We start from the raw sequence: 24933 nt of genomic DNA, 5'->3' as shown, positions 1-24933 counted from the left end.
TTGCAAGAGGGCCACAGACAAAAGCCCTAAAACATTCCCCAAAAGCCTATGTTTTTAGGTTTTGAACAATGATGCAGAATTTAACTTCCCACCTTGGACATGGATGCATGTATACTCCTTTACAGGTCAAGAATCAGTAGGTTTCCGGGGTGGTAAAGGAGAGGTAATACTGCTAAAAGTGATGAGAATGTAGACTTTGAAAAAGAGGTTTCTTCACAGGGGTAAACATTTTGTCTATGGATATATATATTTTTTTAAGTTAGACTTGCACAGGTACATGCCATACTTCTACCTGTGGAAATGTTGTTTGCATTTAAATTCACAAGTAAAACATTGACTACTTGTGGAATTCTATAACATTTTCAAAAAACCTTTGCCCCAAAAATATGTGTGACTCGGGGCCTTCGTAGTGTAGGTGCAAACAATTAGACTTTCACTAGATACTGGATAGAATGTGTCTCCTTTGTGTCTTTGGAATTACACAAGGAGCCTTTTTCAGAGGTATGTTTAATTCTCTTAGTTTGTCCACCTTATTATTATCCACACTCCATTAATGTTTGTTCCCATATTATCAAGGCCAACTAAATGTAAAAAAATGCTATATATAGGCGGGTCAAAGTATAAAAATGAGGCATGCAGCAGTGCACAAGCTAGGAAGGAAAGATGGAAATAGTGCTTTGCTCCCGCAAATAATCCTCAAAGGGGTTAATTGAGGATTTAGCATCCATAAATTGATGTCTTTTTCATTATCGCCAAACGCTAAATCAGTACATAGGGGCTCATTACGATCTCGGGCGGAATAACTCTGCCCGACCCCGTCTCGGTCATGGGACCCACTGACACCCAGTCGGAGGTCCCGACTGCCCCACTAGGATGCGACCGAACAGTGTTCGGTAGCATTCCTATATTTTAATATAGGAGCATGCATTCCGACTGTAAACTGGCTGAAATGCGTGCTCCCATATTAAAATGGGAGATGCAGTCAATCCCTGCACCCTGTGGCAGGCACCACAAGGTGCAGGGATCAACATTGGGGCACCATAGGTGCTCCCTCAGCCTCCAACCGGAGGCCGTGCACCCAAGGGGGCCCAGCTGGGGACCCCAAAGACGATTTCCGCCATGGTTTCCATGCCGGACAGACCGGTACGGAAACCATGTTGGAAACTGTCATTGTAATCTCAAGGGCGCATAGGCCCACCCTTGAGATTAAATACAGCAATCTGACTGGCAAAAGGGCTCTTCGAGCCCATCGGAAGCTAGCCGGAATGACAGGTTGAATTCCTTACCGACCGCTTACATCCTAATGAGGCGGTCGGCAAGGAATGCGACCAGCCTTTGATGGTGCAGCCATAAAAGCTCCGACCAAGGGTTGGAGCCTTTTAAGGCCACATCGTAATCCGCCCCATAGTGTATGTAATTGTCTCAGCCTGATGATGTACTCTTAAAAAACTGCATTTTAAATTCTACCTGGACGTGTTTGTTCTCTTAAAGCCTTAATGAGACCATCCAGTACAGAGAAAAATACAATCATCTTTTTAGCAGTCCTTCATCCCTAACAATTACAAACATTAGGCATTTCAGAATGTCCCTTTGTTTGATGAACTCTACTTGGGTTAATTTCTGATATCATTCAATGGATAGGCCCTTTAAACTATCCTGAGGATAAAGTATTTTGGGAAACATAGCAAACAATTTGGGATTGCACATACAATGTAAATTGGGGACGAAAATAGTCTAGAGGCACCACATACTATAAGGTTAAATATTAGTATACGTTGCGCAGTTATAGTTTAAACAGGTTAAGCATTTAGGCCCAGTTGATTTCATATGTAGGAAGTGTTGGGACAATCGCCACCATTTTTGTAATGCAGCCTCATGGTGTAGTACAGAGACTGAAAGATTATTTCTTTTATCACGGAGAAAACATTTTATTTGGCTATGAAATTTGCCTTTCTGTCAATAATAAATTAGGATGCAATGGAAATGCATTTGCAAGCCAGTTCCTTTTTTCTAGATGGTGATAGACCACGTTTCAAATACATGGAATGACCACTCCTGATAAATAGATTCTTAGTGCCTGATTTATACTTAGACATATGAGATACTCCATCACAAAAGTGACGAATATCCCGTCTGCCGTATTACAAATGCCGTAGGGAATAATTTAATTGTAATTTAAATCCACACTGGATGAATTTTCTCCACAATAGAAATAGCATGGCTGTTGATATTCATCCAGTGAATTCTCCTCCATATTTAGCGTTTTCTTCTTAAATGAATTTTGATCACCACTGAAGTCTTGTGAACTGTTTTACTACTTTACTGTATAAAAAAATGGATGGATTGCATAACACTCCTAATTATAGCTGATTTGCCACACCTAAGCGGTATTCCTGCACTTGGAATTATGGTTATAGCAAATCTCATTACCTATGGGGTGCAGGAATACCATGGTATTCCATATTGCGAAATGGCAATAATTGCGGGGATTAGTTTTTCTGAGCCTATTCCAACATATTATTCCTCATTTTAAGGCCTTTTTTTCTCTGCGCATTTCACATTTAAGACGTGAAACATCTGTGTGAAAAACACGAGAGTTGTAGTTTCCTGCAAAAGTTGTAATCCCAATTCGGCCGGCAGTTCCTGTTATTGACCGAACTAAAATTAGATACTGAAAAAGAATGAGGGTATAAGTGGTGTGATGGAGGATAGAGGAAAATGTGGTAAGATTTGGGTGGCGGTGAGGAATCATTTGTTTTTCTAATACTTAATGTATAGCTTATTTAAATGTGATAGTGACTGCCCTCCAAGGTAAAAATAAAGTTATAATAGAAAAATGTATGTCATATAGAGGACAAATTTGTTGTATCTCTTGTGAAATTAAAAATCAGATAACTCTAATATGTGTCCTTTTTTTAGATGTCAGAAATTCAGAGTGAGTCAGCAAAGAACACAGAATCGATAACAGCAGTCAAAGCAGAAATAACATCTTCAACTAAAGAGATTCAGTCATTGAACATGGAACTAAACTCACTCCTCTCGATGGTAAGAAGGCATTTGTGTTTAATCCATTATAAACATAACACATATATTTGTATAGCACCTGTTCACCCCTTAAGGGCGAAAAACTCGGTGCTTGTTACCCAACTCAGTGGTACTCGTTTTATAGATCGCGGAAGGATGATGCGTTGAGTGGACAGGTCAGAATTCAAACCTGGAACCATAGGTCAAACACGTATTGCTGGAGTGAATGCATTGGCCTACTGAGCTGACAGACTCAGCAAACATACTAACACGTTCTTCCCTCGAAGAAATGTTAGTACACAATGCTTTTCAATGATTTAGAAAAATACTGATATCTTATTCACTTATATCCAGCCACAGACTGTCCGTATGGGTGGAGGGACCCCACCCCCACCTTTTTGCCCAGGCAAGAAGAGTGTCTGTCAGGCTAAACAGAGATCAGCCTGACAGACACTATTCATTTTCAGCTCAGGCAGCCAGGAGCTGAACATGTGCTAAATGATTGTTCTGTCTATTTTTACCCAATCAACTTCTTTTGGTGGAATTTTTTCTTTTAACCAATAAATCACTTTGTCATATAGATCCATGACCACTGGTGCTGGAGCACCTGTCTCCTTGATTCGATCTGGCCCTGACTTGGGCCAACTCACAGCAATTTTACATTCGTTCCAAAGATCTGATGGGACAACTATGTCAAAGAATCCATCTAGATCAATCCACAGAACTTTTGAAACTTTGATGAATCTGTCTACCTGCCGATACCATTCTACTGGTTTTTCTCTCAGCCGAGGAAAATCATTTGTAAAAAGCAGAATGTCTTGTCTTGACCATGGAACATGAACATATCCACCCCCAGCAATTTCCCTCATTGGAAGCTGTCTAGATAGTTTTTCTAACTTTTCGTCTTCCTTCTTTTTGGTCCACTTCACTCTCCATTTACTCAGATCACCTAACCTTTTGATGTACACAATCAGCTATTTTATATGCATGATTCTTCCCATTGTATTGAAATTCCCAATGTCTTTCTCAGTAAAATCTAATCTCTAATGTTTTCCAAAATTTTTCTGTTTACTCAAATCAAAATCCAATTCTGCAGCTAATTCCTCCAACTGATCATATTTGTTTTTAGTTTTCCACTGAATGCTTTTGCTGATGAACAGAAGTTCATCATCCCGATAATACTTCAAACTGTCAGGACCAATTGTGCCAATTATTAACTCCTCTAAATCTGCTTTTAGTTTTGCCACATCAAGCTTAGAAGTGGACTCTGTTTTTTCTGATGATTCAGTATCTGACTCTGCACCCATTGGTGTTCTGTTTAATGAACCTTCATTAAAAGTTAAATCAGGCATTTTTGTTTTCTTACGATGTATTTCAGTTAATTCCGAATAAAATTGTTCAGCTACTTTCTGAATTTCTGCATTTAATGGAATTGTCAAACCTGGTTGTTTAATTTCTCCTTTATCAAAAACAGGCTGAACAGGACCAATCGTTACTGGAACTGTCACCGCTTCCATGCCCTTAGATAACTGCCAAATTAATTCCTCTTTTGATCGTAAATAGTCTGATGTATTTGCAACTTCCTCATCTCTCCCAGTTCCCATTGAATTTCTAGGAGCTTCCCTTCTCATTGGGGTTTCAGAAAAATTTCTACTCTCATTATAGACACTAGAATTAGTTCTTGTTTCAAACCTTTCAGGGGTTTCAAAAGATTCAGAATTATTTGGATACAATCTGGATGATTCTTCATTTAATGGAGGTGCACTCGGTGTGGTCCCTGGAGAAACCATCGGAGTGGACCATGAACAAGCTGGTTTTTATGGGGTCTGCTTTTTGTTTGTCATATAAATTTCTTCTAAGACTGCATCTTCCGTTTCACTTTCTGCAACAGCATTATTTTTATTTTGAGTACTCTTTTCACCTGGCGTTCCAGAAACCATTTCTCTTATTACATAAAGACCCTCACACATGTCTGCCTGTCTCCACACACGCATTCTATCCTCATGTGTTTCTCGTTTGTAAATCAATGTTTTAGGAGGTCTTATTAAGCCATTTGCTTCCTTCTGAAGTTGAAACATCTCATCCTCCCATTCAACTAAAGCTTCAAATTGTGTCGGTCTAGGCTTTGGAACAAGAGCTGTCATTTTTTCTCTTAAGTTTCTCAAAATCCTCATGTTAAATGAACCATCTTCCGGCCAAGCTAAAACTCTGTCATCTCTAGTGTAATATTTCCAAACATCCAACCATAGGCAGGTGTGATAACCATATTCACCTTCCATATACGCTGCAGGTGTTTTGTATTTATGAAGTAATTTTCCACCTCGCGTTTCAATTTTCTTATCGGGTGAAATACATTTTTTAAATCTTTGAAACATCGTAAGCTTTTTCTCTACCTTTTTGTAGAAATAACTCATTTTTAAATCAAATCCTCTTAATTGAAATGTTCGTAAATACTTCCTGTATGTTCCGCAAACTTAGCCAATCCGTGCGCGAAACACACCAACAGACCAATGAGGTTCGAGCTACGTCACCACCTTGCTCAACCAATAAGAGCAGAGCTTTCCACAAAAGCCAATCAGCGTCTAGCTCGTCAAAGTCACGTGAGCCAATCAGAGTACAAGCTGTGACGTATGATACCCAATCACAGCGCGGACCTGTGACGTACACAGCCACTGCGGTTTCTCGCGTCTCACTCTCAGCGCTCACCCCTCCTTCACAGAAACTTTTCACAGCGCCATTTTAAGAACAATTTTTCCAATGAAACTCAATTAATAACGACAAAATGAACAAACCATTTGTCTGTTTCTCTAAAATAAAGTGACAGTTTTTACAAGCATGCAAGAATTCTTTGCGTGGAATAGACGACGCTACTCTCACAGAATATACATTCGTCGATAAAGTAAACTTTTACTCTACCCTTCAAACAGGTAATAACGAACTCGTTTCCCTCTGAATGCACATAAAGTAACAATTCAAAGTTTGACTCGAACGGACTTACAGAATCATTTACGCACTTTCAAACAGAAAATTACCCTAAACTACACATACGTGAAATCCTGGCAGGACTTTAACCAGCCTCAGAAATCCAGAAACCGCCAGCAAAATAAACGACGTTATCCTACCCTTCACACAAGCTCGAATATATTCTATTACTCTTTTCACAGCGAGTTTTAGAACGGGCTCTCTGTCCCTATACTCAAAGCCAAAATTTCATAGATAATCCTCACTATACATGCAGTCTATCTAGCACACCTAAATCCCTAACACGTGTTGTACGACCACAACACCTGTGATATAAAGTAATACCACTATTCTGAAACAGATCAAATGCACTGTGTAACTTCACTTCTCGTCACACCACTCTGTACCGGTACAACTAGGATTTTTCACACTGCAGGAAAAAACTTTCGACTACATGTAACACAAGTGAACGAACTCAACATATGTTAGACATTGATCCTATGTAACTACCATGTAGCATGTTGGTTACCATAGCAACCATATCTCTGCTACCAGGAAATTGATCCAGCGGCCTATAGGAAATATGCCATAAGCAACGCTACCCAACTCCACAAAACCTACCATCTACCACAAATTATTCATAAGGCCCATAAACTAACATGACATATTTTGACCAACTGAATCATGTGACCTAATTAACCTATTCACAAAATATATACAATTATATACAACTGCAGTAAAACGATTTCATCACACTTTATCAAACCCTACGATTAATTAAGCCACTGTGGCGAAAAGATCTGCTATTAGTAACCTAAACTCATGAAATAACAAGGCCAGCTTGTTTTTTTTCAAAGTATGTTTTTATTAACTAATATTTAGAAAGTGCATTAGAATCTTTTATTAAAGCATTTTTATTCAGAATTTGCAAAGAGTAATAACAGTTTCAAGTAAATTTCAAAAGCATAATTCAAATAGAAAATAGCAGTTTGGCATCATCTAAATTCTAAGTCCCTAACTACACTTGCTCTATTAAAAATAAAGGGTAAAAGTCTTTAAGCCCTAGGTTCTTACGTGCTCCAAAAGAAGTCCGCCAGCACGACACACCCATCTAAAGGTCAGCAAGCAGCAGCAGCTCTTCCCTAGAGGAAGAGTTTATATACCTTTTCTAACTAAACTAATCTAAGGAAAATTGTATTCTTTCTGCTCGGACTGGGATTTCATTGGCTGTCAAATGACAGGCCATAATATCATTGCATTCTCAAAACTTTAGTTCCGTCTCTTTCTTAGAGTCCATTGTCCTTCGCTTTCGAATTGTGAGGCTTCCTCCAGTTTGCAACATTTTAATAACGAGGTTCATAACTTCCTCAGCCCTAGGTTCTTACGTGCTCCAAAAGAAGTCCGCCAGCACGACACACCCATCTAAAGGTCAGCAAGCAGCAGCAGCTCTTCCCTAGAGGAAGAGTTTATATACCTTTTCTAACTAAACTAATCTAAGGAAAATTGTATTCTTTCTGCTCGGACTGGGATTTCATTGGCTGTCAAATGACAGGCCATAATATCATTGCATTCTCAAAACTTTAGTTCCGTCTCTTTCTTAGAGTCCATTGTCCTTCGCTTTCGAATTGTGAGGCTTCCTCCAGTTTGCAACATTTTAATAACGAGGTTCATAACTTCCTCAGCTTGTCATACTCCTCTGCCGGTTCCTGGCCTTGGCCTCGCTGACTAAAAGAACAGTCAGCTCATCACGTTTATTTATTTCATTCCACACGAATAATTTTTTGGCAGAGAAATCATTTTTCCTCACAGGACTCTTTGCTTTCTCCGAGCAGAACTTTTGCCAACCGCGAAAACACTAGGCCTCAAAACGCCTTCACGTTAACTAGTGTATAAACAAACATAAAAAGAATAATTAATGCAAGAAATATAGTTCGTTCTGTTACCCACCCACCATTGCTAATAATTAACCCATTAGTCTATATTATCTAGCAGAAGCAAACAAATAAAGCAGCATTTATATCTACCATTCTTCATTTGGTCCAACAGGATTCTCCACAAACCTGTATAAAATAAAAAGACATAACATAGACAAAAGCATACATAAAATAAGCGCATGCCGTTAATTAAACAGCCGCAATTAATAAGACAATAGACGAACAGACAAGGTTAGCTAATTATTTTTAAAACATACTCGCTGCAACATAGAGCACATAATGTTAAACGCATATGTTCGTGAATGCAATTTTATTCTAGGTTGATTTAATTTTCCTACTACACACATTATTAATTTTGTTACTGAATTATGGAAGTATAACTTCGCGAGCTGAAATCAATTTATTTCTAAATCTCGCTCCATCACAGGCACCTTGCTGCCTGAGCTGAACTTTGCCAGGCTGAGGATTTTGCAGCCCTGTGGGTGTGGACTCAGCCTAGCACAAGTGCCTTGAGACCCTCACCCTCATGACGAGGCGGAGTGTCATTGATTGCCTCGGACCTGGGCGCTTCAGTTTTAAGCCCTGAAGTGCTTAGGGACGAGTGCCAATCGGTGACACCTCATCACACAGTGGGGTAGGGTCAGCAGTCTCATTGAACCTATTTGGCTGGGGAAGGCAGCAGTCACAACCCTCCTGTGACCTCCAAGGCGTCCCTCCCTCCCGGAGAGAAGCAGCAAAGGTAAGTTTTCTGATGTTTGGTGCGTGTGCGTACATGCATGTATGAAGTATGAATGAATGTATGTATTTGCATTTGTGAGTGGGTGATTGTGTGCACATGTGTGAATGCGTGGGTGTGAGTGAGTGTATATGTGTGTGTGTGGGCCACAACCCTGATCAAATTAACGTCCACCACTGTTTATATCAATTGCCTATTTGGTAAATGAACATTTCTATCTATGACACAAGCAGGGATAGAAGCAGACCCTATCTATCTATGACAATGCTTTGCCATCAGCTTCTTTACAACATTTGTGTATAATCTTAACTCTTCAAACGTTATTAGTTTAATTTTTGAATGTCAGTAATCGCCATGTTGGAAATTGAGCACTGACCTGGTCTGCTAATTGCAGGCTGGATCTGATTTGATCAAGCCTCACACATTTTCAGGGTCAGCGATGAGCAAGCATCCCTTTTTCCCCTGCTGAATAAATCTGAAAAGATATGCAGTGTATGGGGCAGCATTGCACTAGTGTCCTGAAGGCACAGGAAGTGAGGATAACATAAACAGAGTACTAGATTGCCCTCCTGCGACTTTCACATAGGTACAGTATGTGAAGGAGAAAGGGTGGAGTACAACGACGCCTCCTCCATTAAGGCGGAGGAGCATTGCCCCGCCTGCTGGGTGTGCAGCAGGTACACACATGGTCATTACCATTTAATTATTCTATGTGCCACCGGTCGCACTATTGCAAGCGTGATGGTGGAGGTGGGGCAGTCATTCCTGCATATTGCAGGATTACTGCTTCAAGTGCTCAGTGCGCATGGCAGATTGGCCGGCTAACTACAGCCGGTCAATCTGTCATGCGCAGTTCAGAGCCTGCATTTCCAGTGCTGTAAAACACCTGAGGGATTGAAGGCAAGGCCTCCAACCTCAAAATGAGCGCTGGGTTAGCCTGTTTACAACCAATCCTGGAGCTGCTCTCATGCAGAAAACAGCCTGAGAGCATGTCCAGTATTGGTTGGATTCTCATGCAGGAACTAAACCACTTTCCTTTCCTGCTCGTCGTCATCGGGAGAGGAGAAAGGTAACATATCAGTGAGTTTTACGGCATGCTGTGCCCCAATCCGATTTTTGAAGTTGCTAGCCGCTCCGGTGGAGTACATATGCTGGTGCAGTGACTGCTGGCAGATCATCCTGGATGCTTTTGGAAGTTGCAAATATGCTAATGAATATGGGGTACCACATTCCAAAGAATTGACTTGACAGCAAGAATTTCAATTTTGGTGTATATCATACAGAGTTATTGGGGCTGGGGCATAACAGCAGGCATTTTGAGGTGCATGACACCAGTTATTTTGGAGGGGCACTGCACCAGAAATTTGGGAGGGGCAATGATACCTGAGATTTGGGATGGAGTTATGACACAAGCCCAAGGAATTTGGTAAGGAGGATTCCTAATGTTAGGGTTTTGGGGGGAGTTTTCCTTCAGATGACATCAGGCATCAGAGGTGTAACAACAGAGGTATAATGAACATCTCAACAGAAATAGCATGACTATGATGTGTGAGGAGAATAGGACATTATGATATAAGGGAAAGGAAAATGTTTGCAATCGTTATTTTAGGGGCACTTGACACTCGGGACTTCTTTGAAGCATAATAGATAGAAGACAGCTGGAGCCGTCTCTTGGCAGCAGTCCCATTGTAGCAAATATAAACTTAGAGCGGGTTTTAAGCCAGCCAATTTCAATGATTCAATGGTGTTCTTGTCTATCTTAGGTCCCTTCTTCTGATTTAGTGACTTTCCTCTCTATTCTTGTTTTTGTCCCACCTAAAAGGCATTTGGTCTTCTCGTGTTTTGCTTGGATAAGTTGTATCCATTCACTGCTGACATAAGGACCTTGCATTGCTGAGCCTGAGGGGCTATGTTCCCTCCCTATTGTTCTCCTTGTTCTCCCTGCTACCCCTCTCCGTTGCCACCCCGTGATTTTCATTTTGAATTATTCCCCTCACAATGTCCATTTTCCCTACTGCCAGTGTATCGGTGCCTGTCAATTTAAATGGCTTTTTAACTATTACAAGCCACCAGTGTGTACGCATGAGTGCACATGTTACATGAATAGAGGCCCTCTTGTAATGCTTTTTCATACGGTTTAGAAAAACATTCCAAGATGACCACCTTTCATGAGCAGGCACAATGGCTACCTGCAATAAAAAGCAATGGCAAAGCCAATAGATCCGGGGGGCTGCCTTAGCAAACTGAGGAATTTACGGAAAATTCTCAAGCTACTGCCAGAGGAGTGCAGGAAAACGGTGATCCATGCCACAATTACATCTAGGCTGGATTACGCGAATGGCCTATATTTGGGTCTTCCGAAATTCCTGATTCAGCGCCTGCAAATCGCGCAGAATGCAGCGGCTAGGCTGCTAAGACGCATACCGTTTAAAGACCATGTCACCCCCCATCTAGGTGCTCTACACTGGCTGACGGTGGCGAGCAGAATAAAATGTAAGGCTCTCACGCTGGCGTTTCGAGCATTGCACGGAAAATGTCCATGTTACCTAAGATCTAGGCTGCTCAGGTATTGTCAAGCCCGCTCTCTCTGCTCGAACTGTCGGGTCCTGCTGCTCGAGCCACAAGTGAGAAGGGCTCGAATGGGGGGACGGTCCTTTTCGGCAAACACGGCGCGGCTTTGGAATACTTTGCCTCCAGGCCTTCAGAACGCCCCCTCGGGAGCTATTTTTAGAAAACAGCTGAAAACCTGGCTCTTCTCTCAGGAACGTTAGACATCTTTCCCAGGGCTCCTGACCCGTTTTTGCTCTCACAGCGCCGGGACACCTCCTTGCGGAGGTAGCTGTTTGCGCTATATAAAAATCTGTATTATTATTATTATTATCTGTGTACAGAGATCACTGACAAGACCTATTGGTTTTGCCAATGCTTGTTTGTGTGGTATGCATCATGGTTTCCCCTGCAGCAATCTCAAAGGATAGTTCTTTACCATAGACACTTTTGTTAAACATATATATGCTGTTATCTTCACATATTACAGGCACGCACATATAAACATTTGTGGTACTCTCCTGTGTTAAAGGTCAGTGTTTATTTGCATGTTCATAATGTGGGCAGAGATCATCTTTGAAAAAGACCTACGTAATATTCGAGGGTGGACAAAATCTTTTTAATAGAAAATCAAGGTTTTATACCCAGTTGACCTTTTCAGGGATTACAAAATATGTTTTATATGGTTTCTACATTATCTAAGATCATGATCAGGGCGTAGCCAATTACACTTTATGATGATTTATGGTCTTCTCTGTAATCAGGATCCCATCAATTGGGGAGTTGGTTTAAACTCAAATTTTCTATGTCTCCTTTTTATCATAATGTATAGATGTTCTCAGTGACGATTGGTCAATGTGAGTGTCTCGGCTCCACCTTGCTTACTTTTCTATTTAAAAAATAACAATAAAATGTTAAAAAGATGCTAATATGAGCAAGCACACCATCCAAGCTGCTGCCTGCTTTGTCATACTGTGGAAGAAGGCCACACTGTGAAGATAGTATCTCTTCAAGCAAACCAGCTGTTTGATGGAGATAGTGTCGGCCTACAAGCTCACAGACCTGAGCATCCTGAAATCTTTATCCTTGCAAACCATAGCATCCTGAGCTATTGATCACCCTCATAGGCAAAGTTAGCCTCATTGAGTCAGGCCTAAGTGCCAGGAGCTAAATGTCAATCACTTGGTTTCACTTTCCGGAGCCCTAATGACACCCCACCCTTTTGCAACTCGACATAGGTTAGGGTGCAGTCAACAAGCTTCTCTGGCCTCCTCCACCCTATGACGAGTTGGGTAATGATGGTGTTACCGGCAGGAGAGGCTGCCGACAGGGAGTTTAGCAGGCGCTAGCTCTCAGCTTCCCACACTGTGCTGAGATAGTGTGCCATTACTGGAGTGCTTGCACTGCATCCTGTTTGTGCACAAACAGCCTGTGCCCTAGTAGTAGAGGTTACCGAGGAAATCTGCTGCCTGCAAACTGCTCTGCATGTATTTCCCCGATTGTGCTGCTATCCTTACTAGATGGGTGGGGGGAAGAGGATCCGTGGTAGTGTAAGAAATTGGGTTGCTGGTTGCTGGGGGAAACCCTACTGAAGTAACAACCACAATCCTTGTCAGGTTGAAGTCATAAGCAAACCCCAAATTAACCTGTCTCAATCCTCTGGTAGCTTGGCATAAAGCAGTCAGGCTTAACTTAGAGGTAATGTGTAAAGTATTAATGAAGCACTTTAAACAGTAATAAAGTGAAAGCACAACACAAGAAAAATCCCACACCAAGTTAGAAAAATATAGTAAAACCTAATAAATAATTTGACACCAAAAGGACAAAAATCCATTTAAAAGAACCGAAAAAATGCAATTTTAAAGATTTGGTGAAAATAGCCCCAAAAGGCACATAACTCCACTTGTGGCTATCCGGTTTTGTGAGACCAGCAGAAAGTCACAAGTTCGGGCCAAATACGATGGAGCATGGGTCAGATACAGGAACCGCTGAAAAAGTTACGTTTGCAGTCTGGCACCAAGAGTTCAGTTTGCAGTGCAAAGTGCTGCGAGGAGGAGGGCGAGCATTGCAGATGGCCATTGATGTAGTGCAAAGGGCCAACCAGGTATTGTGGACAGTCGTTGCTGTAGTGCGAAGATTCTGCTTGCGTCACGGAGGGTTGTGGCTGGTGCTTCATGTTGATGATCACCACAGCAATCCATGTTGTAGCGCGAAGAGTTGGTCCGCTGGAACGCCATATCCATGATAATGCAGAATGCAGCACACATAAAAAGAGGAAATACCCAGGAGAAAAAATATTTTTCTCCTTGTTACGCCATCCTCTGGAAGGCGTTGCAATTCCATGCAATCATAGGATTGCAAACTTTTTAAAATCTAGGATGCATTAAATTCATGGGTGGTGGATGAATGGGAATGCCCATGTTTGACCCATGGAACGCCTCCCAGAATTAAATGTAACACAATGCAGCACAAGCCACTGGGTGGCGTTAAATTGCTTTACAAAGCCACGCAAGCCAATGCAAATCGACCGTTGCATGGCTTTTTTTATATGTACTTGCATTTTGCTTCATGTCTAAGCCACAAAATTGGTACAATCATTGGGGGTGGGTATTGAGTTTTTGGATCTTGTTTTTAATTTATTGTTAATGTATCAATTGTACTGTTTTTATTACACACTTTGTTTAAATCTATTGTTAATATATTAACTGCGTTGTATTTTACTGTGTACTTTTGTTGTTTGAATTATGTTGATCTCTAAGAGTCAGCAGAAGATGAAAAGTCCCTGAGAGGCCCAGGTAAAGAATTACAGAGTGAGCAGCAGTAGGGTGACCACCTCCCTCCAGGTCATTAACCGCTTAACCGCGGCAGCAATTCTGCCGCTGTGCGGCGATTTGATTAAGTGGGCGGGCCGCGTCAAGCAACGGACGTGTGCAGCAATACAAAGGTAGTGCTCACGACGGCCGCAGCAAAGGTTTATGGAGAGTGTCTCCAGTTATGAAGCAAGACTACAACAATCAGGGCCAGATTCACACAGGTGAATTTACACCTTTGTGTAAATTTACTCTTTTTTTAATTAAAAAACTGCAAGTTAATGGTAAGTTTACAACTGCAGAGTCTCCACAGTATAAACTTACTAATAACTCGTAGTTCATGAATACCAAAAAAAGACTAAACTTACACAAATGTGTAAGTTTACCTTTGTGAATCAGGCTCACCGAATACATTCGGCTACCACACAAAAGTTCAAGACCTGGGCGGAAGTGGTCATCCAAACAGCAGACACTGGTCCAAGTGGTTACATAAAGGGATTTTTAAGAGGTCAACCCTGGATGCAAAGAGCGACTAGGCAATGGAGACCAAAATTGAAGGGATTACTTGCAGACCAAGTCATCAGAGGAGTGAATGAAATACCACCTACGTGACAATGAGTGAGATCACCGGATAAATGTATGGAAACGCAGCCTGATAAGATTAGGATTGAGACTAACAAAACGACCAAGGGGTGAATATAAAAGAGAGCAAAAAAGTGCCAGAGACTTGGGAGAGAAAATGGAAATAGATTGCAGAAGGGTAACACGTGGTTTGAGCGATGTTGCCTGCAAAGTTTAATTAAGTATCAAATCTCAGGCCACCTTGAAGAAATTCCCTTTATGATGTGCATTTGTGGATTTTCTCTGCTTTCTGGGCATTATTGCTGTCGCTGTCAAGGGAGAGTGAATAATTTTTAAAAATCTCATTTAAAGACCTTTTTGATTTATGTGACTGTTGTAAAATAAAAGAGTACAAGGGCATATCAGTGCATTTTTGTAGGCAATGTGGAAATCAGTAGACTTGTGATGTCTGTTGGACTTGGCCCTTTTTGCAGGGTCATCCCTGAACCTTTTGCCTCCTTCCTTGCCTTTTTCCTGACATGGTGCTGTGTGCATGACTGCCTGTTGTGTATTGCACGTCTGGTTCTAGAAGTGACCGGGGCCGGTGAGGTGTGGGCGGCTCCAGGGAGGGCAGGGTGAGTCAGTGTCGGGCTGAATAGGAGATCTGCAATTGGAGTAGTCGGCGGAGAAGTCCCCTGACCCTGAATAGGTCTGTGCCTGCCCTGTACAATGCTGGCTCCGCCCCCTGTGGTGTGTCTGATTACCAAGCCCCAGCTCACAAAGGGAGAAGGGACGCCTGGTAAACAAAGTGCTCTACACTCCCCCAAGACCAGTTGGGACTGGTTTCCCCAAAGACCCTTCCAGAAGTTTCTGTCCCTTTCTAGAAGCAGGGCAGGAGGGTGTATAAATACAGGGGCTGTGACCCCATGAGAGGGTGTGCTTGTGTTGACTTGGAGGGGACACTCTGCCAGGAGGAACCGCCGCGGGACCCTGCGTGCTGGCCCCTGTGCCCAACTTTGCCCCTCTGCCCTCCTGCAGGACCAGGAAGAGACATTTGTTGGAGTGAAGACTGCTGCGCCAGGTTTGCCACACTGCTGGATTTGATTGTTTCCAGGAACTGTAGTCCTGTTCTGCTGAGCTGCCCTACTGCCAGCTTGTCTTACCCAGCATTGCCTCCAAAATTCCTGTCTTCTAGCGCCTCGTGGGCGCTACATTTTAATTGCCCAACAGAAGGAGCGTGTGGGCTCCGCAACGCTGAGCTGCAACTTCGTCAGGGGGAATCCCGATGGTGGGGTTCCCCCTCATTGCTGGGAAGAGCGGATGCCCATTCTGTGTTTATGCCACTTTTTTTTGGCTATTTAATTGGCGGGTGCCCACCCCGCTTATTGTGGTTCCTAGCAGGAGCCCACCCCGCGAATGGTCTCCTGAGAAGCGGGAGCCCACCTCGCGTGAATGCTGCTTTGAGTAGGTGCCCACCCGCTGTTTGTGTGCTCCCGGCAGGAGCCCACCCCGCGTTTTTGCCTCTTTTATGGCGGGTGCCTGCCCCACATGGATGCCGGTTTAGTGGGAGCCTACCCCCATGTGGAGTTCATCAGCGGGTGCCCACCCCGCATTGCCGTCGCACCGAGGAACACCAGAAGTCAGGCTATTTGCCTGGTTGGAGGCAGGACCCAGAGGAGCCTATCGCAGCTGGGAAGGAGAGGCCGCAGGACAGGAAGTCAGGCATAGTCAGGCGGGGCTCTCGTGTGGCCGAGAAGAGCCCTGCATACTGCCGGAGGACCAAGGAGGCTTTTCCCCCCACTCCCCGCAGGAGTGGGAAACCAACGAGCACCGGGTGAGCAGAGCTGCACCGTCCGTTGAAAGCAGCCCCGTGGTGAGTCGGCTGGAATGGAGGACCCGGTGAGTTTGGGTCTAAGGAGGCGGGCGGCGCACTGCCAATAACGGAGCCCACTCGAGCAGACTATGGTCCCAGTGGGAACCTCACAGGGGCACTACCTTGGCTAAATAGAACAACTGCCCCGGGTGATAGTGGGCCGCTGCACTTGCAAGAGGCACATCGAGGGCATTCTTTTGCGGAGGTCGGGAGAGTGGCACACCTACCCCTTTGTGCATGATATAGTGTCCCTGAACTGGGCCAGACCTCGACGGAGGCCCCTGAGGGTAAACAGAGGGAGGAACCTCCATGAGGGGTGGCAGAAGCTCTGTGTCCCCCTGAGGGGTGTTGATTCCCAGGATGGTGCCAGTATGGGGTGCAACCAGGTAACAGGAGCTGGTCATGTTAGAAGGGGCACATGATGTTGCTAAGTGTGTACTAAGGTGCACAGAGGACCAGATTTGGCATAATGTGCAGTTATGTTCATACCTGCGCAAGGGGTGATTCATTATGGAGATGACTTCCTGTCTTGCTAATGTGTTTATGCCTAATGAGTATGCATAATATGTTTATGCTTCTGATGTTTATGTTGCATACGGTGCTTTATGCTAATGTGATGCCTAACGCAAATGTTATGTGTAAGATGTTTTAGGCCTAAGATAATGCTGAGGTCATTATTATGCCAGTAGCTACTGGCTGTCTAACATTTATTACTGGATGTATTTCCAATTGTTTTTGTGATGGTTCTGCCAGTGGCCCGATTGGCGCTGTCCTGTACATAATCCCCTGTAAATTATGACCTGGTGCCAGTTGGCACAGTGTATATATCTGTGATGGTGATTCTAATGTGTTTTACATAATACAAAGGCTATTTTTATATAACCTTGTGTGGAGCTTCTTTTGTAGTGTGCTTAGTGTGTCGCCGCTGTGTGTGTTGCGCAAACGCTTTACACCTTGCCTCTGTGATAAGCCTGACTGCTCGTGCCAAGCTACCAGGAGGTGAGCAGGGGTTGCACACTGAAAATAATGGCAGCTGGTCAGATAGTAATCACACATTGCTCAACTCCCAGAGGGGGAGAGAGAGGGGGTCCTAGGGAGAATATTTAAAGACCCAACAGTTTTAATCCCCAATCCTACTGATAAATAACACAAGAAAACTGCTGGTCTAAATAGGAACAAAGGAAGGTATATGTAACCATACACCCGGAACAGAAGTAAGCAGAACGACCCACATTAAATGACTCATCAGTCTAGCTGTGAATAGTAATAAAAGGTTGATAGAGCCATTACAACTTCATGTCAGGAGAAACCCTGAGGAGGGCAGAAAAATAAGGATTTCCATCAACTGCCCTTGGTGGCCAGTGTCATCATTTGGAAAACCAAAGGCGCCCTATGTCACCTCAGCTCTTCTGGCAATGAGCCAAACGTTGGTAGACTAGGCGTATAGTGACAGGGAAGGAAAGTGCAGTGCAAACAATATAGATGTGAGTGGATTAAAAAAGATACAACAGTGGTCCAAAAAACCCTTATTGATGACCACTGGTGGACTTATTAAAAGATACAGTGTTGGTTTTGAACTAATCTCCCGAAAATGGTCTACTAGTTTCAGCCGCTGTGGGTATAAGAACCCCAGCTTTCTTCAGGACCTAAATAATTTTGCTACTGCATTAAGTGTAGTGATGAAAACAGTGAAAACAGAAACAACTAAAAAATATCACAGTGTTAAATGTATGTGACCAATCACAATACCTCCATACAGGATGGATGATAGTTCATACCTGTAAGAATAAAACAAGCATCAAGAGCAAAATCCACAGTGCGAGTGCTGTCTCATTCATTACCTACTAAACTGTTCTGGGTTACCAAATAGAAATACAAAAGTAATACACTCACCTATCCTGCATGAGGTAAAAAGCCTCACCTCACCTGGCTCTGACTCAGGTCGAGAAGGAGGCACCGCCCTACAAGATGGGAGTAACAAATACAGGACACACCAATAAGCCACACATACAATCAATTATGTGTAAGGGCAAACTGTTATAATAGGGCTAGTTTCTAAAAATAGAAAACAGAGATTAAATAAAGTAAAAATAAAAATAATAAAATTCCGTCTGTCCTCAAAGTCAGATATAGAAGAATTGTAAAGTCCATATATAATGTTCCATCCAAACCAACCCGAAATCCCAAGTGAGGCTGATGTACAAGGCTCTGATCCCAAAATGTTCGAGATGTCAAGACATTATTCAGGGTCCCAATAATGCTTACCCATACCCAAAAATAGTATTAGTAAAGGAACGAACAGTTTCATACAGAGTAAGAACACAGGCAGGGTCTGCAGCACCGGGAGGTATGTTTGTGCCCCGGCGTGCTGAGTAGACCAAAGAGCCATTGATCAATCGGACCACACCGAGTTTTTTTATCAGAAATGAGGAGCGCAATGGAAGCATTGCATTGTTGTAAAATAGAGCACAGAGCGTATCGCATATCACAACGGTTACCTCACCGTCGGTACCCCGGGTATGTCCTGAGGCAGGGGGAGGTAGCGTTTCTCTCCAGGCGGCCGCCATTAGTGCAAGTCACGGAAAACCATGTGACCCATGACATCAATGAGCCTGAGCCAATAGGAGATTAAAACTACAAAATGACGTCATCGGACTGTCAAATGTAGTCAGCTATGTGTCTCTTCCGATATGCCTTCAAAGTATTCGCCAGAGAGTTCTATCGGACTCTCGTATGTCGGAGCAGTCTGGGATTGAAAAAGAAGTTAGTTCAAAGTGAACATTATTATAAAGCCAAACGAGGCATTCACCAAGCTAGCATTAAGGTGATAATGTTCCTTTCAGTGTTAGGGAAGGTTATAGTAGTCATGGGGTGAGGGGCTAACCTGGGCATGTATAGTTGAGTCTGCTCAAATAGTCAGAGTCTTGTCCATAATGTATAATAATTGTATAAATGAAATGAAATTCATACATTTTACTCTCATATGTATAGATGTTAATATACTATAATTGAATGTATGACCCAGGAACAACATATTCTTTCGGATTCCATATGTCAAGAAGGTATTCATAGAAGTGTCCAAGGAATATCGTCATTAAGACCTTGTGTATCACTTTTAAGCCTGAACACCCATCTCTGTTCCTTCTGGAATAGATATTTAGTCTTATCACTCACATGGGGGGGTATAGTTGGTTTCTCCAGGACTGTCCAGAAAAAGTCTTCTGGTTTGTGTTTAAGCTCTAAAAAGTGTCTTGTGAGTTTGGTATTGGATTTGCCACAACGAAAAGTACTTTTGTGTTCCAACATCCGTTGTCGTACTTTCCCTGTGGTCATACCCACATAGCGTATCTTACAAGGACATTCAATTAAATAGATTAGGTGGTCACTATTACAGTTAGAGAACTATGTCTGGATCCAAGGTCTTTGAGTACCAATGTCTAGGGTTTTGGTCTGTTTTGTCTGAGGGCACATAGAGCAATTTCCACAAGGGAAATGACCTTTAACCGGAGGTAAGTCCCATAGGGTGTTACTCATGCTGGATTTCATCAATGGCCTCGTGGGAATCCGGTCATTTCGGGTGTTCAAAAAACGCCAGTTCTTTCGGATGCATTTTTGCAAGGAATTGCTCAGAGTACTGAAGGTGTTGACAAAAGTCATGCGTTCCAAGGCTTGACTTTTGTCAACACCTTCAGTACTCTGAGCAATTCCATGCCCCTTTTTGCGTTTAAGAGAGGGCGCAATTTACGAGATGCTTTGGTACACACGAGGCCATTGATGAAATCCAGCATGAGTAACACCCTATGGGACTTACCTCCGGTTAAAGGTCATTTCCCTTGTGGAAATTGCTCTATGTGCCCTCAGACAAAACAGACCAAAACCCTAGACATTGGTACTCAAAGACCTTGGATCCAGACACAGTTCTCTAACTGTAATAGCGACCACCTAATCTATTTAATTGAATGTCCTTGTAAGATACGCTATGTGGGTATGACCACAAGGAAAGTACGACAACGGATGTTGGAACACAAAAGTACTTTTCGTTGTGGCAAATCCTATACCAAACTCACGAGACACTTTTTAGAGCTTAAACACAAACCAGAAGACTTTTTCTGGACAGTCCTGGAGAAACCAACTATACCCCCCCATGTGAGTGATAAGACTAAATATCTATTCCAGAAGGAACAGAGATGGGTGTTCAGGCTTAAAAGTGATAAACAAGGTCTTAATGACGATATTCCTTGGACACTTCTATGAATACCTTCTTGACAGATGGGATCCGAAAGAATATGTTGGTCCTGGGTAATACATTCAATTATAGTATATTAACATCTATACATATGAGAGTAAAATGTATGAATTTAATTTCATTTATACAATTCTTATACATTATGGACAAGACTCTGACTATTTGAGCAGACTCAACAATACATGCCCAGGTTAGCCCCTCACCCCATGACTACTATAACATTCCCTAACACTGAAAGGAACATTATCACCTTAATGCTCGCTTGGTGAATTCCTCGTTTGGCTTTATAATAATGTTCACTTTGAACTAACTTCTTTTTCAATCCCAGACTGCTCCGACATACGAGAGTCCGATAGATCTCTCTGGCGCATACTTTGAAGGCATATCGGAAGAGACACATAGCTGACTACATTTGACAGTCCGATGACGTCATTTTGTAGTTTTAATCTCCTATTGGCTCAGGCTCATTGATGTCATGGGTCACATGGTTTCCCGTGACTTGCACTAATGGCGGCCGCCTGGAGAGAAACGCTACCTCCCCTGCCTCAGGACATACCTGGGGTACCGACGGTGAGGTAAGCGTTGTGCTATGCGATACGCTCTGTGCTCTATTTTACAACAATGCAATGCTTCCATTGCGCTCCTCATTTCTGATTAAAAAAACTCGGTGCGGTCCGATTGATCAATGGCTCTTTGGACTACTCAGCACGCCGGGGCACAAACATACCTCCCGGTGCTGCAGACCCTGCCTGTGTTCTTACTCTGTATGAAACTGTTCGTTCCTTTACTAATACTATTTTTGGGTATGGGTAAGCATTATTGGGACCCTGAATAATGTCTTGACATCTCGAACATTTTGGGATCAGAGCCTTGAACATCAGCCTCACTTGGGATTTCGGGTTGGTTTGGATGGAACATTATATATGGACTTTACAATTCTTCTATATCTGACTTTGAGGACAGACGGAATTTTATTATTTTTATTTTTACTTTATTTAATCTCTGTTTTCTATTTTTAGAAACTAGCCCTATTATAACAGTTTGCCCTTACACATAATTGATTGTATGTGTGGCTTATTGGTGTGTCCTGTATTTGTTACTCCCATCTTGTAGGGCGGTGCCTCCTTCTCGACCTGAGTCAGAGCCAGGTGAGGTGAGGCTTTTTACCTCATGCAGGATAGGTGAGTGTATTACTTTTGTATTTCTATTTGGTAACCCAGAACAGTTTAGTAGGTAATGAATGAGACAGCACTCGCACTGTGGATTTTGCTCTTGATGCTTGTTTTATTCTAACAGGTATGAACTATCATCCATCCTGTATGGAGGTATTGTGATTGGTCACATACATTTATCGCTGTGATATTTTTTAGTTGTTTCTGTTTTCACTGTTTTCATCACTACACTTAATGCAGTAGCAAAATTATTTAGGTCCTGAAGAAAGCCGGGGTTCTTATACCCACAGCGCGGCTAAAACTAGTAGACCATTTTCGGTAGATTAGTTCAAAACCGACACTATCTTTTAATAAGTCCACCAGTGGTCATCAATAAAGGTTTTTTGGACCACTGTTGTATCTTTTTTAATCCACTCACATCTATATTGTTTGCACTGCACTTTCCTTCCCTGTCACTATACGCCTAGTCTATCAACGTTTGGCTCATTGCCAGAAGAGCTGAGGTGACATAGGGCGCCTTTGGTTTTCCAAATGATGACACTGGCCACCAAGGGCAGTTGATGGAAATCCTTATTTTTCTGCCCTCCTCAGGGTTTCTCCTGACATGAAGTTGTAATGGCTCTATCAACCTTTTATTACTATTCACAGCTAGACTGATGAGTCATTTAATGTGGGTCGTTCTGCTTACTTCTGTTCCGGGTGTATGGTTACATATACCTTCCTTTGTTCCTATTTAGACCAGCAGTTTTCTTGTGTTATTTATCAGTAGGATTGGGGATTAAAACTGTTGGGTCTTTAAATATTCTCCCTAGGACCCCCTCTCTCTCCCCCTCTGGGAGTTGAGCAATGTGTGATTACTATCTGACCAGCTGCCATTATTTTCAGTGTGCCAGCCTGTCATCGTAATATGCATGTACTAAGGGGTAGGAGAACTCATTTAAACAAAAGTGGGGGATAACCCAACCCTTGGCCCCCTTGTCTGCTGCTTGCCCTCCCAGGGAGGCCAGGCTTACTTGGCAAACCAAGATTGTTATCAGAATGATTTACTTTGAAAAATCACTAGAAACGCGAATGATTTTTGGTAAGTTTAGAAAAGAAATTGCGCAGGAGTATGCACAATTGTATTCCTTTGTTTTAAACAAATTCTCATGTTACACAAGTGGCAACCTCTTCAAATCCGTTGTGAGATGTGAATTCCAGTTTTCTAACCTCACTTTCCCAGGCAATTCATAGTTTGGTTTTGCACCTCACCACTTCCAAAGTTCACCAGTCGCCACTGACATTCTTTCTTTTTTTCTTTGCTGATTTCTTTCTTTCCCATGTTTGCTTGTTTTTTTATTGTTTATTTCTTGCTTTCTTTTGTTCTTTGCTTATTATTTTCCTCTTTCTTTCGTAGGTATATTTTGTCTTTCTTCTTTTTTTCCTCCCTTCATTCTCCTGTCCTTTCTCGGTTTCAATTTTTCTGTGTCTTATTTTCTTTGTCTTCATTTCACCCTTTGTATTAGCTTTTTAATCCTCTTTACCTCTATGTTTTCTCACTCTCTGTCCCACAGAACTACGCCTTAGAGAGCAGGCTCGCAGAGGCGTCAGCCAGTATCACCGTGGGGGTGGCAGAGGCCCAGGCCCAAATTTCCAGCTACGAAGCTGCCATCGAGTCCGGCAAAGCAGAGCTCCACAAAGTCATCATGAACTACCAGGAGCTGCTTGACATCAAACAAGCATTGGACGTGGAGATCTCGAACTACAGGAAACTTTTGGAAGCAGGAGATCTGAAGTAAGCGGGCCAGCCTAACCTTTTTTTTTTTTGTCAAACAATTTTTATTGCAGAGTAACAAATACATATATTAGGGCTACAATCATCATTAGAGGGTGCAGAAGCACTGATTACTGAGCGGTAGTTGAGATGCGGGGAAAAACACAGCCATTTAGCCCTCATCCCGGAGGCAGGGCGGCGCCAACGCTCAATATAGATTTCCATACAGATCACTCCGACCATCTCCAATAATGTTAAGTGTTCTGTGGCGTCTGCTTTTATCTTTTACAGTGGGTGAAGTAACCCTGATGTTCCAGTGTAGTTATACATATGTCGCAACTGTCCCCCCCCTTAACCTACAACTCCCAACCCCCCCCACCCCCACTAGTGCCAGCATCTGTGTGTGGTGCAGTTGTAACCACTCATGGTCTGGGAATCCGGATCATTCGTGTTATAGTGCGTGTGTGGTATCCCTGGTAGTGTCGTAGGCCCATTTACTGTTGTTGTGGCCGATCTGTTCCCACCTCCTCTATCTCTTCTTCCTCCAGTGTGTTATCTCTGAGAGCTTGTACGAGTACTTCCCATGCCATCGCCGCCTCCCGTGCCTTATCATCCGAGTTACAGCGGGCCAATTGATAACGGATTGTGCTCTCCGCAGTAGCCCATTTTAAGAATTCGTGCAGCCACCTCCTGTGTGTTGGTCCCACCCTTGATTTCCACCCTTTAGTCAACTCTCTTTTGGCAAGGAGTAAGCCCATGTCTATGAATTTACTGGATAACTTGTTCTTTTTGGTGTGGGGGAACCAGTGTAAAATAGTGACCGCACTGTCATAGAGCAGCTCCCTGTCTGTAATCGTATTCAAAGTCTCTCCAATGGTGGTCCAGTAATCTTGGAGTGCGGGACACCCTCTCAGCATATGTACCAAGTCAGCCCCCACGTGGTCGCATCTAGGGCAAGCCGCATCAGCTACGTGAAAGTACGCAGTGATTTTTTGCGGGGTGAGGTAGGCCCTGTGGAGGATGTAGAGGTGTATTAGCTGAAAGCGCGCGTTCCTGGTGCTCTTTCTAGTTCTACTCACTAGCTGCGCCCATGTCGTGTCCGGGATGTCTAATTGCAGGTCCTCTTCCCATTTAGTTTTAAGCGATGTAAGAGGCAGCAGTGTTTCGGAGAGCATTCTGCGGTAGAGGCATGTGACGGCTTTAAACGTACCCGCCGCCATCATCGTGTATTGGCATGCTAGAGTTGTCGTGGGTTCCGACAGGCCACCACCCCAGTGCCTCTGCATGGCTCTCACCACCGCCGCGTGCAATAAGTA

At 43.0% G+C, this 24933-nt stretch overlaps 1 protein-coding gene across 1 annotated transcript in view; it reads left to right on the top strand.

Annotated features, from left to right (window-relative positions):
• Nucleotides 1–24933, top strand: part of LOC144829227 (thread biopolymer filament subunit gamma-like) — a 57855-nt gene that overhangs the window by 13469 nt on the left and 19453 nt on the right. Inside the window, exons 5-6 of the mRNA XM_078688159.1 lie at nt 2920–3045; nt 23418–23638. Of these exons, the coding sequence (XP_078544285.1) occupies nt 2920–3045; nt 23418–23638 (347 nt within the window). The remainder of the gene's footprint in view (nt 1–2919; nt 3046–23417; nt 23639–24933) is intronic.

The sequence above is a fragment of the Lissotriton helveticus genome, chromosome 4_1, assembly GCF_964261635.1.
Source record: "Lissotriton helveticus chromosome 4_1, aLisHel1.1, whole genome shotgun sequence".
In the NCBI taxonomy this organism is placed as follows: domain Eukaryota; kingdom Metazoa; phylum Chordata; class Amphibia; order Caudata; family Salamandridae; genus Lissotriton; species Lissotriton helveticus.
This window is presented reverse-complemented; position numbering and strand designations above follow the sequence as displayed.